Here is a 26,011-nt window from a genome sequence, read left to right as displayed (position 1 = left end):
ACACATGTGTCGTACGTGTCATAATACATGTAGGACGTTACGTAGGCTGTGACAGTCACAAGTACATTGGAGCTCTTTCCATGCCTTGTTATGTAACTAAGAAAAAACAGAACCTTCATCATCTCGCAAAGTTCGAGTTAAGGAGTTTATGCGAGAGGTTTTTACCGCTTTCTCTTCTCTCCAGTACCCTTGGACTGATCATCTTGCTGCAACAAAGCAAGCTTAGGAATGAATCTAATGAAAATTTAGGTCTCTGTCCGCTTGGAAGATTATTCTTTCCGGTAATATTATTAGAGTAGATAGATATAGATTATACCTATTTCAGTGCAACAAAGCTGTTGATAAAAATTTATCTTAGTTATAAATTATGATAAGAGTGCTGCTCCTCAAGGGAACAAACAGAAAGTGTGTACATTACATCACACAAGCATGGAAGTGTAAACAAACTATAACGTAAAAAAAGGGGATAATACAATATAGTCCAGCAGAAGTATCTATCATTTTGCTCTATTCATTCCTAATATTCTTAACTTTAGTTCCACAATCAACGGTCTATTGATCGTAGACCTTTTCCGGCTTGAAGATATAGCTCTGGACTTTGAATAGTGTGATCAGAACTCTTGTTAGAAGTGGCATTTCCAGAATTCTTTGTCTTTGCTTCACAGCCAAGATAATTTGACAAGACTCTCTTCACTCCGAAGCCACGTCCAGTTAGTTTGTTACTATTTGCACTGAGGAATGGAGTTCTCTCCCCCCTTACCGGGCTTATCAGAGGCACAGGTGAAAAGTTTGGTGTTCTATATGGGGTGCCTGAATATGGGGGATTGACACTTTTTTGTGGTTAATGACATTGCCTGTAGGAACAGACGAGTTCCTAGTTAAGGTGTCCACGTGTAGTAGATCATCAATTCGTGCAACAATATTGAAAGCCAGACTCTCAAGGACTCTTGAGTAGCTCTCTAAGATACACTTTCCTACATCCTGAAATATGATTGAAGAACAAAATCTAGTCACCAAATTGTATCAGCAAGAAAGAAAGCATAACGCCTTTTTACACTAGTAAACGAACCTTGTTGTACTGAATCTTGCTGGTATCTAAAGTGGTTTGGGTTAGGCCGGGGAATCGCTGCTTTAGGCAAAGTAGGAGGTTTTCAGCTCTCTCAGCAAGTGACTCCCTCTTGTCTCCATCAACCACTAGATCCTTGACCATCTCCCAAGATGATTTTGCTGTGGAGCGATTTGGATTAGTTGGAGGTCTAGGATGATGCCTTCTTCGCCACACGTAAATTGAAGCCTCCACACGGTTTGCTATCTCTAAGGCAACACATTCAGTTGACAGATCAAGACAATCAAGCAAGCACTCGGAGGAGAAATGCTCTGATGTTATGTAGCGGTAGATGACATCCCCTAAACACGCTCTTCCATTCTAAAGACAAAAAGACAATCAATATCTATCTTTCCTTGACATGTTAGCGGAACAACATAACCATAATGAGGCAGACAACAAGTTCAACAGAAAGCACGGAATTAGCAAGTCTAGTAAATTTATTCACATATAAGTTCAGGAGATGATATTTCAAAGATGTACCTTTGGAAGAGCATCTAAATATGATTCAGGAACTTCCATCTCAGCTAATGTAATGCTATTTATTGACATAGCAGCTTTCAGAATTTGACTAGCACATTCGCGTTTGTGATTTAACTGCTTCCTTGTGTCTTCAAGCAAACCACCATGAGGCACCCTTGGGACAGGCAGCCACCACTTGTCTTGTTGTCGCTGGATAGCCTTCCGAAAAGAAGCTGAACCATCATCCTCAGCCGCAATTATCCCTTGATCCACATACCAAAACTCGGTATTGGTGAAGCTATCTAGTATTTCCTGCAACATACCAAATGGATCATTTGAAGATCTACTATTCTCTACAGGCACTACTGTGAAAAAAATAGGACAAAGAGATTCTTACAATAAGCATATTGTCAAGTTTTCGTAGAGCTGGAAGATTAATAAAAAGGTCTGCTCTTGGTCTACTAGTCATAACCTGGAGATACACAAAGGAAATTAAATCGATAACACTTGCATTCGATGATCCTCAGCTTCATAACGGCAGCTAGATAAGTAACACAATCACAAGAAATTCATGTTTGCACTTCAACCAAAAAGCGGCTCAGTACCTCAAGCTTACTTCCATCATGAAATGTTTGCCAAGAAGGTTTTAATTCAACAATGTGGTCACTAACAGCAACAAGCCATTCCATCTCTCTTCGCCACATCGATTTCTTTTCCTGAGGCAATGGTTCTAGTCTCCACAATTGTCCAAATATAGTAGCTACACATCGAATATTTCTCAAGAAAAGAAGAAAAAAAACTGATAAAAACAATAAAAGTAGTCTCGAAAAAGAAAATTTACCGCATAGATTGGTTATCGCATTTGAAATAGCCAATGATGTGCAAACTCCTTTCCCAGTACCAGACATGTCTTCTCCAAGCAACAATTTTGAAAATCTCTCTTTCATCATCTCCAATTCTGTTCAATGTAATGCGAATAACTCACATAACCTTCTAATTCAAAGCCAAATTGCTTAACCGCCATAAAATATTCAAATTTGAATTTGAAATAAAGCAGAATGTTTCCATTTAACCCAAAAAATAAATATTAATTCACTAAAAATGAAAGTAAAAAGTCAATTCTCCTTTTATCTTTTTCTTCGACCATAAAATTCAAACTAGGAAAAAAAAAAAGCGAACCTGAAATATTTGAATTCACAACATCTTTTTGAGCTTTTCGAATAGGCCATCCTAACGGAGAAGACGGTGAAGAAGAAGAGTCCTTCTCTTTGCTCTCATCAGAACTGGATCTACTCCATACCGAAGATTCACTCAATGACCTATTCTCATTCTCAGCTTTATTTTCCATTTCAGTTCGAAAATTTATCGAGGATAACCAATCTCATAGTTCAAATATGGGTAATCAACTGGTCCCCCTCTAATTTTACTCTATGTATAATTATTATATGTGTTGTTTGTCTGCAATTCCTTTTTTTTCAAATTTTAAGGTAACTGTCAAAAGGCCAATTGCCAACGTCTCTCTACTGGACCCATTTTCAAATTATTATTATTAAAATAATATACTCTTTCAATTTTGTGATTTAGATCTGATATATATCATTTTGGTCTAACAAAAGTAAAAACATTAAAAATAAATGGGGAACTTTCGCAAATAGCCATTATAATAAATTAAATTATGTTTATAGATATAGTTTGCATATCTATGGGTTGTAGCTACAGTTTAAGTTGTCTCGTTGGTATAATTCGTGATTTGTATAATTAGCAGGTTTTATAATTCGCGAGTACATGTGTATAATTCAGTTATTTTTGTATAAACTCAAAATAACGAATTTATACAATTACAAACATTATAAATGTAAACAGTTATACAAATTATATTATACAAATTCTGAATTATACAAAAGTTATACAAATTATATTATACAAATTTCGAATTATACAAAAGTTATACAAATTATATTATACAAATTCCGAATTATACAAATGTGTGAATTATACAAAACTAAAAAGCTGAGCTGCGTAATTATAGCTAAAAGTAGATCACGAATTGTAATTAAAGCAAACTATAACTATGTTAACTAATTATCAGTATATGTTTACTTATACGTGTAATTATCCCCAAATTACATTAAGCCCGAAAACAATGTTGCTTTTTCATGGGTAAATCACATAAATATGCAATAATAAGAAAATATTTACCATCTATGGCAATATAATATTTCTAACTTGATATAGCAATTATTTGGAATTAAAAAATTGTACAGTGAAAGCCTTTCTATCTCGCTTCTTTCCCTCTTTCTCTGCCATTTTTTCTCTTCCTTCTCTTCTTCTTTTTCTTTGAAATTTTCATTTAAAGAAATATCTTCAAATCAGTTTTTGCCCATATATCGCAATTTCACCCAAAAATACGATAAGAATCATGTGCTCAAGTAGGAATTTCAAATCTCTAAAATCACAACATCAAGAGTTCACCATTGATGGTCATTATAAAACTTCAAATTTTGAATTCATTATTTAAATTTTATGAATTTGTTATTAGTTTAAATAGGTTGTTCCTACAAATAATTGAAAATATCATTTGGAGTTTATTTCTCAATTTTAACAGGGTTTGGTTAAGTTTAGAATTGATTTTAGGAGAAATATTAGATTGAAGCTCGAAAAATATGAAGTTTACGGATCTATATCTCAATTGTATTAAAGTTGTATTATATATGTTTCATAATTGTATTAAAATTGTAAATCATGAATAATACATTTATAATACATATTGCAAATTTCACTCCCTTTTTAGTGATATCAACTAAAATAATTTAGGTAACACAGTTGTAATACATTACAATATAGACACAATACATTTGTAATACATATTGCAAACTATGCTCTTTTTCTTAGTAAATCAAAATAATTTATAAGACACATCTAATACATGTTTTATTCATGAATTATACATTTTTAATACATATTGCACACTTCACTCCTTTCTTAGTGATACCAACAACAATAATTTAGGTAACACATTAATAATACATTTTTAAGACATGCACAATACATTTTTAATACATATTGCAACCGTTTCTCATTTTTTTAGTGACACAAATCAAAATAATTTACAAGACACATATAACATAAGTTTTATCGTGAACAATACATTTATAATTTGCAAACTTCACTCTCTTCTTATTGATACCAACCAAATAATTTAGGTAACATACTTATAATACATTTATAATTCATATTACAAATATCATTCATGTTCTTAGTGATACAATCAAAATAATTTATAAGACACATATAATACATGTTTTATTCATGAATAATACAAGTTGAATTCAGTCTATGGATAATTCTCTCGTCTTTCGTTAGTAACGTTTTTCATTAATTCTTAATTCTCTCTTCTAATTCAACTTTAATATTGTGTAATACATTTTTAATGCAAATTTAATTCATTTTGCAGTTTATTGATTGATTTGTTACTATTGAATTACTTGTTCAATTCATTATTGATACAAGTTTAATTCATTCTATAGATCAATGTCTGGTCTTCATTAGTTACGTCTTTTATTTATGTTTAATTCTCTCTTCTAATCAACTTTAATATTTGTGTAATACACTTTTAATACAAGTTTAATTCATTTTGCAGTTTATTGGTTGATTTGTTACGATTGAATTACTTGTTTAATTCATTATTGATACAAATTTTATTCAGTTTACTGATCATAGAATGTTCTTTCGTTTGCTACATTTTGTATTCATGTTTAATTCTCTTTTAATTCAACTTTAATATGTGTGTAATACATATTTAATTCAAGTTTAAGTCATTTTGCAGTTTATTATGTCTCTTTATTTGTTACAAAGATGACATCATATCTTCAAATCTAACTTTCTCATGCGAATTCACCTTTAGAAATGAGGAAGTATGGGGCACAAATATGACATTATATCTTCATTTATTCAAACTTTCATATCTTCAAACATTCATATCTTCATATATTCAAATATTCATATCTTCAAATCTTCATATATTCAAATATTCAAATCTTCAAATTTTCATCAGGTATAAATACAATTATTTATATAACCTTCATTAGAATGAAAATCGTCGACAACGCCAAAGCAACAAATAAAAAACTAATCGACTTCTTCTATAAACTAAGCATCCCCAATTCTTCGATTTCTGAAAATTTCCCTAACTTTTCTATAGATCTTTTGCCTTTGATAAAAGCCTAACTTTTTTTTATAATATTGAAAAATCATAGATAGAGGAGGTACAGGGAGAAAAAGAAAGAAAAAAAAAAGCATAGAGAGAGAGGGGGTGCAGAGAGGCTGCAGGGCCAGGGAGGAAAATAAAAAAATAGCGAGAGATAGAAAAAAAACGGAGAAAGAGCGCAAGAGAAAATAATAGATCGAATAAAATAAGTATACATAATATTATTATATATTGCTATAAATGGTAATAATTAAAAAATATGTTTAAAAATAGTAATTATTAATTAAAAGGGACTTATTCAAGTAATTAATCCCTTTTTCATTGGGTTGAGATTTTGAGCCCAAAAGCTGAGCCCATATCAACTTTTGCTATGGGACTTCTAAAAGCCCAAAAAGAAGGAGATTCAAACCCAAGGTACTTTTTGCCAAACTGTGAACCCACTTGGAGTCAAACCTACTTTTAAGTCATTTTTAATTTTTAGAAGTATTTGATAACATTAAAAATAACTTAAAAGAAGTTTACATTGACTTTAATAAAATTAAAAACCAAAAGTAGTTTTTTCTATTTTTTAATTTTTGATTTAAAAGTCATTTAAGTTTGACTTCTTATTTTTTGTAAAGCTTAAAAAAGCTATTTTTTTAAAACCAATTCAAACGGGCTCTTAATCACTTGGTTAACATAAACAATTGAGAACTTAAATTTTGTCAAAACATTTGATTTTGAATTCTCTTTTTCTCTTTTCTCTGCATTGTTTCAAAATAAAGCAGTTCAAAAGTTGTCACAGTTTGAGGTATCCCTATTTTAGTAAAGAAAATAATCCAATACTACCTCGATATCGCACGGTAAGGGGATTAAATTCATTAAAGACACAAAGTGAATTATGTGGATTCGTAATTAAATATTGATTTTAATCTGGACTAGTTATCAACTATGACTATAGTAGCCTTTTCTCTTTACATTCTTTGTAGTTTCAACTTTGATAGAGAAAAATTCAACTCACACTATGCTTATTCCCTGTTGAGGATTGTTTCACTTTTTAGCGGGATTAGGCTTGGTGGAAGTCTGGAAGCACCGTGTCTGTTTTAGTATTAGCCTTATTCTTGTAGTTGCTTGCTTTTGATATCTATTACCATTGTACTAGTTTCCTTACTAGTTGTCGTGTTTTCTTCTTTGTTATATTTCCTTTTTCATAACTATTTTGATTTGCTGCACTCGAACTGACGGTCATTGGAAACGTCTCTACCTCCACCAGGTAAGGGTAAAGTCTGCGTATACACTCCACCCTTCCACACACCACTTATGGGATTACACTGATTATGTTTATGTTGTTTTTGTACCCTATGTGGAACTGTTCCGGATGCCATCACGTTTATATGTTCTGCAGATAAGCTTCTGGTGCTATTTTCTTGATATTCTGCAACTTTCATACAAACTAAGACCAGCAAACTAGAATTTTGGCACTTTAAATACGAAATTTTTGCTTGTTCCTTAACAAATTCTGCTTGATATGCCTAACTTATACTTGAATTAGAAATTAATCCTTTCATGGTGACACTTACATTACGTTTTAAGTCTTACGTTAGCCCTTCATCGTGAAATATCGATTGCTTATTGAAGTTCCTACAAAAATGGGAAACGTCGATCTACCTTTGAGTGTTGTTTGAACTATTAATACTATTGTTACAGGATTCAGAGTAGCTTTGTTAATGTGGGATAGACTATAAAATCAAGAAAATAATTTTATTTATTTTCAACCATTGTTAGTATACAAAGTCTTTTGAGCCGAGGGGTTATCGAAAACAAACTTTCTATATACACCTAGAAAAGTAGGAGTAAAGTCTGCGTACATCCTACCCTCTCCAGACGCCACTTGTGAGATTACACCGGGTATGTTTGTTGTATATATCTAGCATGCATTCATGTCTCTCCACTCTGTTCTGTTCTTATTAAATTCTGGACACCGCGAAAATAAACCCAAAAGTAGATGAGGAAAGAGGTGCAGCCTATTAAGATATATGGTTTAGTTTTATACTTAGTTTTATGTATAAGCTGGAAAGTAATTACAATAGCTGAGCTGTCAAAGTTAGTTAGAAGTGTTGTCAGAGTTACTTAGAAGTGTATCAACTGAACATTCTAGAAGTTGATTTCAAGCATCTAATTAGTTAGTGTTAGATATTTTTTCTCATCATGTATATAATGTTGAACAGTTAGCATGAATGAATTAATTTTCATTTCCCCAAATTACAGATTGTATATTCCTCTCTGTTCTTATCCCTCAGTTTCAGTTTTTGCTCAAGTATTCATCAATGGGGAACTGTTCTTATATGTCTCATCATATAAGAATGATGGAGGCAACAGACCTCCAAATAGATCCAACCTATTTTGTGACTATTGCAGGAAGCCTGGACACACTAGGAACAAGTGCTACAAACTTCATGGATTTCCCCTAGATTTCAAGTTTACCAAAGGGAAGAATGCAGGCACAACAACTATTGCTCATGGTTACCCTGAGGACACAATGAACAAAGGAAAAGGTCCTGTTGAGAGTGCTGAAGGATCTGTTTATAAAAGGCAAGGCCAACTTCTTACAAGGCAGCAGTTTGATCAGTTGGTGCACCTTCTCCAACATGTTCAAATTCAAGAAGACAGTAACACTACAACAGGGATTGTGAATGACAACACAGGTGGAGCTGTGAACTTTGCAGGTATTCTAGCATGTTGTTCTTCAATTTCTGATATTGGTAATCTGTCATGTAAGTGTTTCAAACTATCTGTTGACTCTTGGATTATAGACTCAGGGGCCACACACCACATGACCTTCAACAAATCCTTACTTACAAATATAAGACACTTACCTTACCCATTCCTAATTACTCTACCTAATGGTTACAAGGTAAAGGTGACTGAGATTGGTGATGTATGCTTGAATCCATCACTGACTTTGTGGAAAGTATTGTTTGTGCCTAGTTTCAAGTTCAATTTAATATCAGTCCATTTTCTAGCTTCACATCTCAAAGGTGTTGTTAGTTTCAATAAATTTTCTTGTTTGATGCAGGGCCCTTCACTGAAGAGCCCTCTGGAGATTGGTAGAGCAAGGAATGGACTGTATTTCCTATGCTCAAAATGCCACACTTCTTGTCCTGATCACACTTCTACTACTCTAAGAAATGCTACATCCATGCCTTCTTCTTCTTCTAGTTTAACTAGTCTTTCTGTTAATCTAGTTTCTTCTTGTAAGAGTTCATGTAATCTTCTGAATTTCAGTTCTGATGTAAGCACCTCACATGCACACACCAACACACCTGTAAGATCCATATGTTGTTCAAATAATAAAATTGTTTCTCCTGTTCTTACTGCTGCATCTTATGTTTCTACTGGCAACAATCATTTCATAACATGCATATCTCATGGAAATAGTGTTGACCTCTTATGGCATAATAGATTGGGACATGTGCCTTTTATAGAAATGAAGAGGATTTCCTCCATCCCAATAAATTTTTCGTCCAAACAACCCTTCATGTGTACTGTTTGTCCAATGGCCAGACAGACTAGACTCTCATTCCCAACAAAAACCATTGTCTCCAGCTCCAAACCTTTTGATCTCCTTCACATGGACTTGTGGGGACCCTATCATGTTTCAACCCATGACAATTACAAGTATTTTTTTACCATAGTTGATGACTTTAGCAGATCAACATGGACTCACCTTTTAAGTTGCAAAACTAACACACTTCATGTCATGAGCTCTTTTGTAACTCTTGTGGAAAACCAATTTAACACCACTATCAAGTCAATTAGGACTAACAATGGGACAGAATTCACCAATAATGAGACAAATAAATACCTCCAAAACAAAGGAATAATACATCAAAAATCCTGCCCATACACACCACAACAAAATGGTGTGGTTGAAAGAAAACATAAACATCTCCTTGAAGTTGCCAGAGCCCTTTTAAATCAGTCCAAACTTCCCACCAAGTATTGGGGAGAGTGTATTCTGACAGCAACCTACTTGATCAATAGACTCCCAAACTCAGTTCTTCATAATAAAACCCCCTTTGAGACATTATACAACACACACCCCACCTATTTTCATCTCAAATCCTTTGGATGCTTATGTTTTCCTACCCTAAAGACTCATAAAGCAAAATTTGACCCCAGATCCACACCTCACATCTTCATTGGATACCCTTTCAACACAAAAGGTTACAAAGTCCTTGATATGTGCACTAAAAAGATACATGTTTCCAGGGATGTGGTTTTTTATGAAAATGTCTTTCCTTTTGCATCTTGTGATTCTGAGTCTCCTGAGTCTGATACAAGTTTTTCCACTGTATTAAAGAAATTCACCTCTACTTCAAATGTATTGAGCTCAACTAATAATTCTAATAATATTTTTGACAATAGTGATGTTTTGGATGATAGCACCACCTCAAATGTCATCTTACCTGAACCTGCCTCACCACCTGCACCTGTCTCACCACCTGAAACACTATCAACTGATCAGCCATCAAATGAACAATTATCAACAACTCCCATTTTGCCAGAAACCACCACTTATCAAAACCAATTACCAAACACCAGAAAATCCAGCAGACCACATGTTGTTCCTGCTTATTTGAAAGAATATGACTACTCTCTACCTTCCTCAACACACCACTCTTCCCCTACAAATCATTATTCACTCACAAGTTTCAACCAAGATAGTCAACAGCTGGTTAGAAATGTTTTTCATGACAGGGAACCAGTTTCATATGAAGATGTAATGTCTGACCCTGCTTGGCAAACAGCAATGACATCTGAATTTGAAGCCTTGTATGCCAATCACACTTGGGACTTAGTTAAACTGCCTCTGGGGAAGAAAGCAATAGGTTGTAAGTGGGTTTATAAAATCAAGCATAAAGCTGATGGGACAATAGAGGGATATAAGGCCAGATTGGTTGTGAAGGGATATACTCAACAGGCTGGTATTGACTATAATGAAACCTTCTCACTAGTGGTCAAAATGACCTCTGTTAGGACACTGATCAGCTTAGCGGTAAAGAAAGGGTGGGATATGTATCAGTTGGATGTAAATAATGCCTTTCTTCATGGAGACTTATATGAGGAAGTGTACATGGACATACCTCCAAGTCTCATGGTGCAAGACACATGATTGGTTTGTAAACTCAAGAAGTCTTTGTATGGTTTAAAACAAGCAAGTAGACAATGGTACGACAAGTTGGCTCAAACATTGTGCTCAAGAGGCTATTCTCATTCAGACAGTGACTACTCTTTGTTTTACAGAAAGATTGGTTCTTCTCTGGTTTTCGTTGCTGTTTATGTAGATGATGTGATCTTGACAGGCACTGATGAGCATGAAATCACTTCCTTGAAAGCATTCCTTCATGATGAATTCAAGATAAATGACCTGGGAAGACTTCAATACTTCCTAGGATTGGAGATACTTTACAAAGATACAGGAGTTTTAATTTCTCAAAGAAAATTCACCACAGATTTATTGCAGGAGTTTGATTGTTCAGACTATAAACCAGTTATATCCCCCCTAGAATCCACAGTCAAGCTCAAGGCTAATGAGGGTGCTCTACTGAAAGACCCTACACATTACAGAAAGCTGGTAGGTAAGCTAAAATTTTTAACCAATACAAGGATAGATATCGCCTTCAGTGTCTAACATCTTAGTTAATTTCTCCAATCTCCTAGAGAACCACACCTCAAAGCTGCATATCATGTGTTAAGATGCCTTAAAGTTGATCTTTGCCTGGGAATTTTCCTATCTAACAGTACAGATTGTAGCGTTACTGCATATTGTGATTCAGACTGGGCTTCGTGTCCTGATTCTAGAAAGTCAGTTAGTGGTTACATTGTCTTGATGGGTGATAGTCCCATCAGTTGGAAGTCCAAGAAACAAACAGTCATCTCATTGTCCTCAGCAGAAGCAGAGTACAGGGCTGTTAGAAAGGTAGTGGGAGAACTGGTGTGGCTGGAGAGACTGCTGACTAAATTACACCAACTATGTAACTTGTCTGTGTCTGTTTTCTGTGATAGTCAGGCAGCTGTTCATACAGCAAGAAACCATGTGTTCCATGAGAGGACAAAACATATAGAGGTGGATTTCCATTTTGTCAGAGCAAAGCTACAAGAAGGCCTCATTGTACTTCACCGCATACCAACTGGAGATCAACTGGCTGATGTTCTGACAAAACCTTTACCTAGTGCTCAACACTCTATTTTACTGCACAAGTTGGCTGTGAGTTACTGACCTCCAACTTGAGGAGGGGTATTAAGATATATGGTTTAGTTTTATACTTAGTTTTATGTATAAGCTGGAAAGTAATTACAATAGTTGAGCTGTCAAAGTTAGTTAGAAGTGTATCAACTGAACATTCTAGAAGTTGATTTCAAACATCTAATTAGTTAGTGTTAGATATTTTTTCTCATCGTGTATATAATGTTGAACAGTTAGCATGAATGAATTAATTTTCATTTCCCCAAATTACAGATTGTATATTCCTCTCTGTTCTTATCCCTCAGTTTCAGTTTTTGCTCAAGTATTCATCAATGGGGAACTGTGATTCTCCTCAGTTCAACACAGCCGATGATACAGACAGAAATGGTAAGAGCTGTTGAATGTGCTAACGTTGCATACATACCAGATACAAATGCAATTACAACTACAAACATTGTCATACCTTGCAGAGAGATTGCGTCGTTATAAAGTTTCCATAAAAGTGGATACATTTCTGTATAATCTTTTGATGAACGTCTTGTGTCCGCCATGAAATAGTATATGAACATAGTCCCCGCGAAGCATGAAAAGGCAATGGCATCCGTAACAACAAATGCACAGAAGGCTGTGTTTCGTATTAGAATCGTTGTTCCTTTATTAGTGCTATTAGGATCACTATCAAAACCTCCTGGCAATGTGAAGCCAGCTGCAAAGGTAACTGTAACTAATAAAGTAGCCACAACTAGATGTGTTTGAGATGCATTCATAATATTTTCAACTCATTTTTCATAGATCTTAGTTTTGTCTTGCCTCGACGTGTCTTCAATTTCTTCCATTCTTTTAAGGGATATATATATATATATATATATATCTCCCAAATTATATATGATGATCTTGTGAGTCCATTACTTTCTCAATGATATATATACATATATAGGAAAAAGGATTAGAGCATTTGCCTTGATCAGGACTTAGAAAGAAGGAATGTGGTCCTTACCTTTGATCAAAAGAAAGGGATAATTGAATCCACTGACAATTAACTAACACTGGTAAAAACTTCAACACTTTTTGTTAACGTGCATATTTATTGCCGTTAAAAGCTATTGTAGTGAATGAGTGGAATAATTCCTTAGTTTGTTTCAATATTTGAGATTGTATTACACATTTTCTTTTGTTAACCTTGATAGGTACTATTATTAGGTAAGGATTATTTAGTGAATGCTTTTTAGGGGTGAGTGAATTTCTTAAGGGGTGTGGCAATGCTAATAATATCATATAATATGTGATAGCAATCCGTGTTTAAAAAACCAGAATTATTGATTTCAATAAACTTTGCAGAAATACGAAGTAACCAAAGTTTAATAAACCAGTAAGAATAGATGAACATAAATTAATTGACACAACTAAAATCTGTAAAAAAAAACGTACCACAATCTGGAAAAACAGAATCAGAAAAAGATCAAGTCCACTGAATGCACAGTGTCCCCTTAAGAAAATTATTCCCCTCTAGTATTCAAGGTTTGATTTGGAATATGTCCTCCCAGGATAGAATGATCTTAATCACCAGTGTATTGATACCCAAAACTCTGGTGTCAGCGAACCACTCAACAACAGTCAAGTATACAAAGAAATTTTGTGCAGAAGAAGAAGAAGAAATCAGAAAATTCGTAAGGAATAAATCTGAGGAATCAATGTATTTATAGGCAAGGGGAACTGGTTCCGAAAGGTTGCAATCCTTTCAAAATCCACACGACCATTCATGAAAGTTTGCAACCTTTCAAACGGTCATGGCTGTTTCTGAAAGTTGCAACCTTTTAGAACAGTCACTTCCAACAACGGGAAATTCAAATAAAAAAGGAAAGATTTAAATAAAACGGGTCGCGCGTGGATCCGAGTCGGGTCGGGTCAATTAACTAATTAATTGAAACACTTTGGTGTGGATCCGAGTCGGGTCGGGTCAATTAACTAATTAATTGAAACACTTCGGTTAATTAACTAATTAAAACGTTGGCCATTTAATTAAATTAAATTAAATAAATAATTAACTAAAATAATTAAAACACAAAAGATTTAAATAAAATGGGTCGCGCATGGATTCGAGTCGGGTCGGGTCAATTAACTAATTAATTGAAATGCTTTGGTTAATTAACTAATTAAAACGTTGGCCATTTAATTTAATTAAATAAATAATTAACTAAAATAATTAAAACACAAAAAATAATCTCTCGATCATTTTAAAACGTTGGCCATTTAATTTAATTAAATAAATAATTAACTAAAATAATTAAAACACAAAAAATAATCTCTCGATCATTTTCCAAAGCCAAAGCCAAGCCGAGCGACGACGACGGCATGAGGGGGGTCCCTCTTTCCAACCCTTTTAACAATTAATAGGAGTGTTTTTATATTTAAACTCTCCTATTTTTCTTTCCACCACCGATGAGGGACAAATGCCTTTCAATAAAGCATAAGAGGACTTTTCAAGTTCTCAACTCTTCAAGTTCTCAACTTTTCAAGTTCCTCTCTTTTCGTCTTCCCTCCATTTCCCATTAACTCTTGCTACATACCCAACAATATGGACCTGGGGGGGCGGAGGGGGGGGGGGTAAAAAGCTTCGTTGATATAATCGAAAAATCTCTGAAGGCCACTAACTCACAGTTTGAAACTCGATGGATGATGGACTCACTCCCTCTATATTTCTCTACTTAAATATCAAGCTTTTGTACGTAAAATTGTCCTTATATATAGTTACTGCAATCAGTTTTTTCCTAGGTTCCTTGAACAATTTATAGCTATAGACAGTACATGAAGTATAGGCATTGGCAAGGGAGGATCCACTATATGACATGATTCACAGGAATCCAGTAGCTTTTGTCTAGTCTCTGTATATGTATCAAGTTATATATCTAGCAAAGGGATTTGGGCATTTGCCTTTGAAAAGAAAGGGATTTGTTGTTTGTATGCCTCAAGTAACAATATTGTCATTGTTCAAATACTTTAGTTTTCAAGTGCATGTTTTACCTTAATTTGATGGCATGATTCAATATTTGAGATTGTATTACACAATTATTTTTTGTTAGGTAATTTAGTGGAACACCTCCTTAACTTTTTAGGGGTGAGTGAATTGCTTAAGGGGTATGTCAATGCTAAAAATACCATACAATATGGAAGTAAAAAACTTCTTTGTTATAATTGAGAAATCTCTTAAGGCTAGTGACCCATGGTTTGAAATTCGATGGATGATGAACTCACCTTTCTATCTTTCTCCCTCTATATATATATATTAAAAATTGTGGAAAGTCGAAACTATATGAATCTATTATGAACCATATATTATGTGGATGTATCCTAAATTGGCTAACCAGGCTTTATTCTAACTTGAGATCAATAATCTGAGCAAACGCATATAGGATCTATCTAGAAGGACAGATTTATAAATACACTAGTCTTGTTTGTTTGGAGAAATTAAAAGAATCATGATAAGAATGAAGTAAATCTTAAGAGATGCTAATATAATTGCTTTAATATTCACTTTGATATTCTTTTTATGCAAGCAGTAAATCCCTTTCTTTTTTGTTAAGGCAAAGACCAAATTCCTTTCTTCTAAAGTTGTAATCAAGGCAAATACCAAATTCTCCTTCATTTTAGAAATACAACAAAAATCAAGAGCTTCGAGCCAATAAAGATGGAGAAGATTGACTCAAGAACCAATTTCATTCCAATCTCTATATATATATCATAAGTATTGTCAGTGGCAGAGTCAGAAATTTTACTGAAAGGTTAAAAAAATGAAGAAATAAACGTTGAAATTAAATGAGATTCAACATTTACTATATATACATAAAAAAATAACTTTAACCATATATAAACAATGTAAATTTTCTACGTTGTGCCCCTAACTGCTGCGATGGAAGACATGATAAGCAGGACAAAGCATGAAAACAGAGTGGAATATATTATGAAGGCAGCTCAATTCTATAAAGTATAATAAAATAATAAGTGATATTCTGTGTGCATGTTTACTAAGTAAGCATGTCAAAAATGTTTATATGTAATTTAGAAGAAAAAAAACACTGTAATTTTTCATTCATGAGAGTTTGGATGAATCCCTCCACTCTATCTAGCTCCGCTCCAAAGCTATCAGAAATCAAAGCTATTTTTTTCAACATATAAAACACATCTAATTGTGGCCACTCTACTAGTTACATTAATCACCTTTGCAGCTGGTTTCACATTGCCAGGAAATTTTAACATCGATCCGAATTAATAAAGGGGATATATATCATAAGCGCTGTCAGTAGCAGAGTCAGAAATTTTACTGAAAGGTTAAAAAAATGAAGAAATAAACGCTGAAATTAAATGAGATTCAACATTTATTATATATACATAAAAAATAATTTTAACCATATATAAACAATGTAAATTTTCTACGTTGTGCCCCTAAGTGCTGCGATGGAAGACATGATAAGCAGGACAAAGCATGAAAACAGAGTGGAATATATTATGAAGGCAGCTCAATTCTATATAGTATAATAAAATAATAAGTGATATTTTGTGTGCATGTTTACTAAGTAAGCAAAAAAATATTATCAAAAATGTTTATATGTAATTTAGAAAAAAAAAACACTGTAATTTTTCATTCATGAGAGTTTGGATGAATCCCTCCACTCTATCTAGCTCCGCTCCGAAGCTATCAGAAATCAAAGCTATTTTTTACAACATATAAAACACATCTAGTTGTGGCCACTCTACTAGTTACATTAATCACCTTTGCAGCTGGTTTCACATTGCCAGGAATTTTAACTTCGATCCGAATTAATAAAGGGGATATATGGCAATTCTACTAAATAGAATCGTCATACCTTTATTAGGCCTTATTAGAATCGATATCTCTTGGCGATGCGAAACCAATTGCGAAAATGATTGTCACTAATTAATAGACCGGCTACAACTAGATGTGTTTGAGTTGCCTTAGCTTCTTCTTTTCTTCAATGAAAGAATGAAATTGTTGCTTGCAAAGTAGAAGGGAAGTATATCTAAGAAGGTGAGAATTGAGACTCAATATATAGATATTGTTGGACGCTTTAACTATGTGAAAAATGTAGATGAAAAGGTGTGTTTGGTAGGAACATTGAAAATGTTTTTCTAGTAAAATAATTTGATTTCTTTGTTTATTTTTCTTATATTTGGTATATAATAAAAAATATTATTTTAAAAATATTTGTATATAATCTGATATGATAGAAGATGGAGGTAGAAGGTAGGGGTGCGTCATGAGTGGTGTGGTAAGGATGGGCGCTACAGAAGCAAAGTGAAGATGAGATGTGTTGGTGAGTGAGGTGGATCAAATGAATGTGAAATATTGAGCTTGTTTATTTTCCTTATTTTGAAGAAAAAATTGATTTTTTTTAAAATCAAACGAGCATGAAAGAAATTAAAAAGTATTTTTCTTCATATACCAAACACATATAGTCTCTCCGTTTCAATATGTTATTTAACTGGGCATATAATTCAAGAAATATGAAAAGACTTTACAATATGTCAAAATTATCCTTAATATATATATAAAAAAGTTAGAAGAATACACTTTTGTAGACTAGTTGATAAATGAACAGAATACAACAAATAAAATATTAATAATATTATTAAACATATTATTTTATTTTATTTAAATTAACTAAAATAATATATCGTATAAATTGAAACGAAGAAGTAGTTTCTTTTTGTTGATAACCACGCCATCAATACCTGTGGGCAAAACCACGTTGAAAGTATAAAAAGTGGATGCTTTAGCTATTGGAGAATGTGCAGAAAAGTAGATTAAACAAGGTTTCAGATTACATTACTCTTTAATTTCTTTATTGTTTCTCAATTGCTTTCTTTTTCCTCCACTTTCTCTTTTTTGACTTTGGTGGTTTGATTCAGAATCAAGTTATTCCAAATTATAATTTGGATGTGTTCCATTTTTTTATTTAATTTTGGACAATTAGTATCCAACCGTTCAATCTGAATCAAAATAAAAATTTAGTTTGATTCGATTTTTTTTTTCGTCCATTTGATTTAACATATAAGATAATTCAGATATGGTAAAATCAACTAGTATCTGGTATGTTCAATCCTACACTACAAATTTAAGTGTAGTACGGTCATAGTAATAATAAACTCAAGGAAGGTTGAGGTTGATTTCACGAAGAGCAAGTGCATGTCAAAATGTGAAAAGTGTCTGAGCGTACGAATATGTGAATTTTCTAAGCTTATTTTTAAATGAAAGAGTGATTGAGTAATATTGATTTAAAACTAAACTATTTTCTTAGTTAAGAATCTAATTGAACGCTTGAAATGCAAGAAAATATGATTTGTTTTTATATTTTCTAAAGTGATCAAAAGTGTAGTTTCAATATGACATACATATTCATGAATATAAGTATCTTGCTTACATATAAGAGATTGATTATGATTCAATTGTCTATTTACTACTCCCTCTGTTTAAAAAAGAATGACTTCATTTCTTTTTTAGTCTATTTCAAAAAGAATGACCTCTTTATTTTTTTGGTAATATTTTAATTTCAGTTTTCCACGTGGCATATTTAAGGCCACAAGATTAAAGGGCAATTTTGTACATTTGACATAACTTTAATTTAGGACCACAAGATTCAAAAAATTTCTTTATTTTTTAAAATTCGTGTCAAGTTAAACTAGGTCATTCTTCGTGAAACGAAGAGAGTAGAATTTTACAACTCAGTCCAATCAAATGATCGACCGCTGCCAATATATGGTAACAAAAATGTATTGTTCGGGGATGGTGGGGCGAGATGGTCAATGGGTGGGAATTGGGGATATTGGGTAACGCCGTAGCTAGGGGTGTGCAAAAATCGAACCGACCGATAAATTGAACCGAAAAAAGTGTTATTGGTTTATTGTTATTGGGTTATCGAGTTAACGGTTATTTAATGGTTTTACAAAAAAGAATTATCGGGTTATCGATTCGTTATTGGTTTTTTAATATTGGGTTATTGGTTTAACTGATAACCCATTAAGAATATAATAATTTACTATTTTAATTTTTAATTATACATATATAATATATTAAACAAAAAATATTAATATAATCAGTAGTATATTAGACTAAAAATATAAAAACCCTACACAATAATTAACACTACTTAACAATTAACTCTCCTCTCTACTTTTAGTTATTTAACCTTTAGGTTTTACTTTTTAGTATTACTTATTTACTTTAGTTAGTTTATAATTGACTAATATTAGCTTCAACGTAAGAACTTCATTTAGTTGAGTCTTTTCTTTATATATGATTTACCATAAGCATGACCTCATTTGCTACTGTTTTGACTTTTGTCTATGATTTGGTTTTATTTGATTCTCTTTATTGCATAAAGGGGACCTCGTTTTATATATTATGGTGATCGAAAATTAACCAAGACTTTGTTGTGATGACCAAAATACAGCAAGTTGGTCCCTGTTATCCCGTTTGGGATGATTATTTCGATGTATGCGTATTGCGTCAAATTATTGGATAAGTCACATATTTGTTTTAAAAGCATTTTCTTATAGGTTAAACCGAAAATCGAACCGTTAAAGATTTAAAACCGATAAACCGATAACAAATATCTTATTGGTTTGGTTATTGATTTAGCATATTTAAAAATCAAAAACCAATAATACTTAAAACCGAATCGAACCGAATCGACCGATACACACCCCTAGCCGTAGCGGGAAAGGAGACAATGAATATGGAATGTCACTATTAATGAAACTCGTATTTCCTATTCTTATTAGAGAAATCATTTCCCTCATTTTTAAGGAGCTTATTTTTCTAAAAAAAAATTTATCTAAATATTTTGACCAATCAAACTTAAAAAATATAAAGAACATTTTTTGAAAAATTCCTCCGTACTAAGCACAAAGTCTATTACAATTTGCACCGTGGGTATTTTAAATTCAAAGTAACCATTCAAATTTTTACCTCCTTTTTTGGCAATATAAATATGCAGATTTGTTTACAAGTTAAAATTCGTTGTTTACCTTAATGAAATAACTTATAGTCACGTAAAATATAAATATTTAAGATTTATTTTAGATCATAAATTTTTAAAATATAATTTTTTAAAAATTTTATATTTAGTTAAATAGTGTCACATAAAATAAGACGAATGGAGTAATAATATACTCCCTCCATCCCACATTAATTCTCCATTTTTTTCATTTATACGTCTTTTAAAAATTCATAAATAAAAAGGAGAGTTTTATTAATTTACCCCTTAAGAAATGTTTTTGCAACTTTACAAACTTGTTAACATTTTTTAAACGAATTCATTCTCTTAATTTTGTAATGCAAAATTGTTAAGTAACTTGACAATTGTTTTTACCACTACTAGAAACAAAATTTTCCTACCACAAATTAATGTGAAAATTTATAGAATATGATTTTCTCGCTCATTTCTCACCAAACTAGCTCACTAAACAATATATGATGGAAACAAATTCTTATTGAAAGAGTGAAAGCCTTCTTAATTTTTCAGACTGATTTAATCAAAATATCTATAGAAATAATAATTTGAGTGAGGACAATAATAAGATTATTTTTTTTGGTTTCTCACCCAGTATTCAGTATCCACATTTAGGGGTGTTCATGGTTTGGATAAAAACCGATCCAAGCCAAAAAACCAACCAAATCGATTAAATAGCCGATTTTATTTGGGTTTGTTTTGGTTTTACATTTTTTAAAACCGATAGTATTTAGGTTGATTATGGTTTTGTTCGAAAAAAAACCTAAAGAAAGATCTGAATCAAACCGACAAATTATATACATATATTTTATTATTATACATACATAATATATTATTTTTATAAACAATTTTAAAGATCTTATATATGTTTTCATCAAAATTTATTTATAATTTACTTATGAAAAGAAAAATGTGCAATGTGAGAACATTTATCTTATTGGTTTCATGCAAGGGCGGAGCTAGGTGGGGGTTCATGGGTTCAGACAAACCCAGTAATTTTTTCGTAGACCCTATATTTATACTAGAAAATTAAGTAATAACTTCTGAACACCTAACAAAACTGATTGACAAATCAATGGTATGGAAGGAGAAAGAAATTTAGAACCTCCAAACTCTTAATGCTGACTCCGTCTCTGATTTCATGTATATGAGTGTGTATGAAAATTTTTTGTGTGATTGAAAATGTCATTGTCTCTTCCTTCTAGGCCAAAATACTGCATTTTGAAGCTTTATTCATAGTAAATTCAATGATCGAAAGTTATGTAATTTTAGCTATTCTAACTATTTTTCGTTTTGAATGTATTGTTGTGGCTTTTTTCACGCTTTGAATGAAGTGTTTTTTTTTGTCTGATTAATAACTGAATAACCGAATTAAATCAAATTGAAACCGATAACAATCAAACCAATAGATATATATATCATATTTAGTTTTGTTTGGTTTTGATAATATTAAAACCGATTAAGTTTGTTTGGTTTTGATTTTGACCAATAATCGATCCAAACTAATCTGTGAACACCTCTACCCACATTGAAGTCTGATTAAATTTGAATTCGCGTCAAAAAGTTTTACAATAATGATAAAATGCTCCCTAACAAAGGAAACTCTGTATCCAGAGAGACTCGAACAATAATATGATTTTAATACAGTAATAACGTGACAACTAATATGAACAAATGGAATCCACGTATGGGGAGAGGGGGGGAAATATTTATTGGTGGAAATAAATTCACTTCATTGTCTTTCTTAACTGTTCTAAAATTTTCTGTTTGGTGGAAATGAATTCCATTCCTTTCTCCATTGTTCCATACATTCCTTCAAAGCAGCCATTGTTACTCTGTACCAAAAATTCCCAAACAACAACTGATACAATTCCACATTTTATCAAATCCTCAATACTCACGTCTTCTTCGAAATCTGTGAATAAACTCGCAGAAACAATTAGTCCAATTGTCTTTTTCGTTCAATAGAAGAGAAACCCTAAGTGCTTTCGGATTGGGTTTTTCGGCGATTTTGTTTGAGGCTCTTTTGCAGCCGCAGTCGAATATTGAAGCAATTGCTGAAGAAGCTGCAGCTACGGAATGTGAATTCACAGTTACACCTTCAGGTCTTGCTTATTGTGATAAAGTTGTGGGTTATGGACCTGAAGCTGTTAAAGGACAATTGATTAAGGTAACTAATTATTAGTCTTTAAACTTCTCTTTGATTTCATCATTTGATTTGATTTATATTTTATGGTTATTTGTTTAGGGGAAAAAAATTATTTTCACCTAGTTTTAGAAGAATTAACCTAAATAGTCGTGTAACCAACTCTCGTTGGTAGCTGGTCTGGAGATGAGTTATGCAGCTATTAAATTTTGTATATCTCGACTACTTCCACGTAATACCTCCCAACTCCCACTAGTAACAGGTACAAGATAACTATGTCCACCAAGGCTAGTATTGATAGGAAGGAATACCTAGTGTATATATCTTCACTGGGTTTTGAACCTGAGACCTCATGAATCTCAACCACTTCATTGACACGTAGGCGACATCCTTGGGTGCAATGATGTATTATTTTATAAAGGGTAGATAATGAGATAACTAATACATAAATAACTAAACTCTGCATTACTCTAACCTACTACCAAATGACTCCTAAGTTCATTTGGTACGACATAAGTCATGTTTCATGTGTTCGGTTGGTGAGTGGCAAGTTTATCCGGAAAATATATAGTATATATTAAGATTAATGATAACATTAGTAAATCGGAGAGTGTATTGATGAAAATTTTGATTAGAGAAGATTAATATACTAGTGTCTAAGTGTTAGTTGGAGCAAGTAATATGAAGTTAAAACCCAAAATCATTGTAAGGAATTTGACTTTTGTTCATGTGTGACGGCAAGGGAAGTCATTTTTCCCCTGTATGTACATTTATACGGTAACCAAAGACCAGAAACTGACTTCCGTTGTGCCAAAGAGGAATACTAGTCCCAAGTTAAGTGATAAATATTTCTGCAAAAGACACATGTATGCACAAATTTAGGTAAAAAAAGTATAATTCTTTTTGTTGCCTCTCGTCATTATAGCCAAGAAAGTAAGTGGCTGCATTTTTATATGAGCTTCTTAAAAAGTTCAGAGGTAAACTAGCAAAATGGGATCAACATAAGAGGAAAGTTTCGTAAAGTTAGTACATCCTGGGAGGTGCGTTGAGATTCATACAGAACCTATTAATACTACAGAGATACTCAAGAAGTACTTGAAATACTGCATTACCCAAGTTTTCCTGGATCGTTTTCGTCTTGAAGCAGTTCTGCTTATGTAGTTCTTAAGAAGACAACTTATTATCTTTTGAAGGTCAAAAAACAGCAGAATCAACAAATGTGACTAGCAATTCCCTCATTTCAACAGTCATGATTTTACTTCCCTAAGTACTAGTCAAACCTCATTCTTCAGGTAAAATCAATGCAACAAGAATCATGAAGAACCTAGTCTTAATGTTCAGAATTCAAATCTTAAGGAAAAACAGTTGAACTAGTTTAACACCTTTGCCCAATCTTTTACATGTGTGTTTCATGTAGCTAACTCTATAGTTTGTCCCACAATAATATATATAAAAAATACATAATATGGTTAAGTTATGTTGTTGATACAAAACAAAGCAAAGTGACTTTAGTAGATAAATTCATCAAGTTGAGTGACCATTTGAGAAAAATTTTCCAAAAGAAATTGATTTATTAATTAGAGGAAAAACTTACTCTGAAAAAGCTATTTGGTATAGTAAGACTAGATGTTTGAGCTCTTCCTTAATTTTTTTCTCTTCTATACTGAGTCGTATCACATTATTATTAAGAGATTATGTTGTTCAGGCACATTATGTAGGTAAACTGGAAAATGGGAAGGTCTTCGATAGCAGCTACAATCGTGGAAAGCCTCTTACATTTCGCGTTGGTGTTGGCGAGGTAAGTTATTTTGTTATTCTATAGCAGATTAGCAGTAAGAACTGGACAAAGAAATTTAGGTTATCCCTATGACTATCTATTGTTCTCCTCGCAGAGCCGTAGAGTGGTTCTAGTGTTGATTGACTAGATCCTTGATCCCAGAGGTTTATCTACATCCAGTTCCTTCTATAGTACCGAATTAGTATCCAATCTTGTAGCTTGATATAAAGACTAACTACGCTAGCTGTTCTCACCAGAAACTTATATCTTCAGCATGGAGTAGCAACCAGGAATATTAGTCTGAACTCCCCGAAACCCCCTCTTTGTAACGACTTCAAGTCACCCTTCGTACAGCCCCTTATGAGCTAATTTGCTAGAGAATGGGGCGTGACTACTTAATGGGGGGATTCACCGCAAATACTAGCTTTGCTCATTATTGCCGAGATAATGGTCTACTATTGACTCTTCCCTGAGTAACACTGTCCCCATTTGTACTACGGATCCTGTTACTGTATCGTCTAATGCTCCTTGTACTTTTATCCCTTAAGTAATAATAATATACTATGTTTCTTCTAGAGCCATAAGAAAAAACAAACAAACTATTGTCCTATGAATATAACTTTACAATGTTTAATGGTAAGATGGTTTACTCTTTCTTTCTGCTTATTATTTCCTGTTGTAGGTTATTAAAGGTTGGGATCAGGGAATTCTAGGAGGTGATGATTTTCCTCCAATGCTAACTGGTAGGAGCAAATTTTGTACATCAAATTTCTTCATACTTGTAGAATTTTTTTAAAAAAGTTACTATCTCATCACTTAAATTTCAGGAGGAAAGCGTAAACTAAAGATTCCTCCAGAACTTGGATATGGGATAAGAGGAGCTGGTTGCAGAGGAGGTAAGCAAATTCAACGAACGATTCCCAGTTACATACTTTTTTTTTCTGTTTAACCATCCGATACCCAAAGTTCACTGTCCCGACTTGTTCTAGGCCTGTAAAAGGGTAAATCGCTCTCTACGAAAAGATTTTCCATTCTCAGAGTTCGAAACCAAAACATTTGGTTAAGGGGATAGGGATCCCTACTATCCTACCACACTAATATGTGGGGTCTGCCAGTTGCATATGTTCTTTTTCTGCTTAACCATTCAGTACCCAAAGTCCACTGACCCGATTATCTAGGCCAGCTAGATGGGTAAAGCGCTCTCTAGCAAAAGATTTTCCCTTCATAGAGCTCAAAACCGAGACTTCTGGTTAAGGTTAGAGGGACCCCAATCATCACGCGACACCCGTCTGTGGTACCGTGCAACTGCATATGTGGTAGGTGTAAATAATGTCCTAACTGTCACATACTGGTGGTTTAGGTACATGCATTATTCCTCCAGACTCTGTTCTATTGTTCGATGTGGAGTTCGTTGGCAAGGCATAGATTTCAGCAACAGAGGTATAGTTTCTTCCATGAAGCTATTCATAAAATGATTGATCTTCTTTGCAGCCAATTTATGAAGTGCTACATATGTCAGGTTAACTGGTTTATCAATGGGCAAATTTTTTGTAAGCTGCAGCGCAAATGATAATGCGTGTCAATACTTGAGATTTTTCGAGTACATACCATGACCTGTTTGTATATTTTTGGTTAGATTTACAAAAAAAAACAATTATTTCGTACAGAATGTTAGTAATTTTGCAGGGCAATCAATAAGGATTGTGGTGGAGTGGTAAGTATTCATTCATCCTTAATCAACACCAATAGGTGTTGGGTTCGAGTCTCTAGGGTACAGAAATCACCTTTGTTAGGAAGCGCTTTACCCCTAATGTGAGACTTTCTAGCGTGAATTCAGATTTAATCGGGCTCCAATGTGGGTATTGGACACCTGATGGGGAACCAAAAACAAAAATTGCAGGGCAGCTACTTTTTACAACGCCATTTAAGGCGCAACACTTCTAGATCTCCCGTAGTCCCATGTGTGCCATCCATTTACAAACAGTGTAGGATAGGACGGAATAGAAATAGACCAAGTGCCCGGTTCTAGCTCAATGGCAAAATCAATATCACGCTCAC

The 26,011-nt window shown here is 33.3% G+C and overlaps 3 protein-coding genes across 5 annotated transcripts in view; 1 reads left to right on the top strand and 2 right to left on the bottom strand.

Annotated features, from left to right (window-relative positions):
* The window catches only part of LOC125814442 (anaphase-promoting complex subunit 13), a 171,865-nt gene that overhangs the window by 13,124 nt on the left and 132,730 nt on the right, over window positions 1–26,011 (bottom strand). Inside the window, exon 1 of one of the 3 annotated variants that reach the window (XM_049493887.1) lies at window positions 4,943–4,946. The exons of the other annotated variants lie outside the window; for them this stretch is intronic. The gene's annotated coding sequence lies outside the window, so the exon portion shown is untranslated. Of the gene's footprint in view, window positions 1–4,942; window positions 4,947–26,011 lie in introns of those variants that run through there. 3 annotated transcript variants of the gene reach the window in all.
* Window positions 379–2,609, bottom strand: LOC125814402 (rop guanine nucleotide exchange factor 5-like). Its single transcript, XM_049493851.1, is given in 7 exon segments — window positions 379–831; window positions 834–981; window positions 1,070–1,426; window positions 1,589–1,879; window positions 1,965–2,039; window positions 2,173–2,327; window positions 2,409–2,609. Coding segments are annotated over 7 exon segments (1,422 nt in total). The 5' UTR covers window positions 2,518–2,609; the 3' UTR covers window positions 379–544.
* On the top strand, window positions 21,770–25,446 carry LOC125814424 (peptidyl-prolyl cis-trans isomerase FKBP13, chloroplastic-like). Its single transcript, XM_049493872.1, is given in 6 exon segments — window positions 21,770–21,977; window positions 21,979–22,200; window positions 23,882–23,974; window positions 24,636–24,696; window positions 24,781–24,849; window positions 25,314–25,446. Coding segments are annotated over 6 exon segments (681 nt in total). The 5' UTR covers window positions 21,770–21,806; the 3' UTR covers window positions 25,379–25,446.

The sequence above is a fragment of the Solanum verrucosum genome, unplaced genomic scaffold, assembly GCF_900185275.1.
Source record: "Solanum verrucosum unplaced genomic scaffold, falcon-dt-bn FXZP01000268.1, whole genome shotgun sequence".
Lineage (NCBI taxonomy): Eukaryota > Viridiplantae > Streptophyta > Magnoliopsida > Solanales > Solanaceae > Solanum > Solanum verrucosum.
This window is presented reverse-complemented; position numbering and strand designations above follow the sequence as displayed.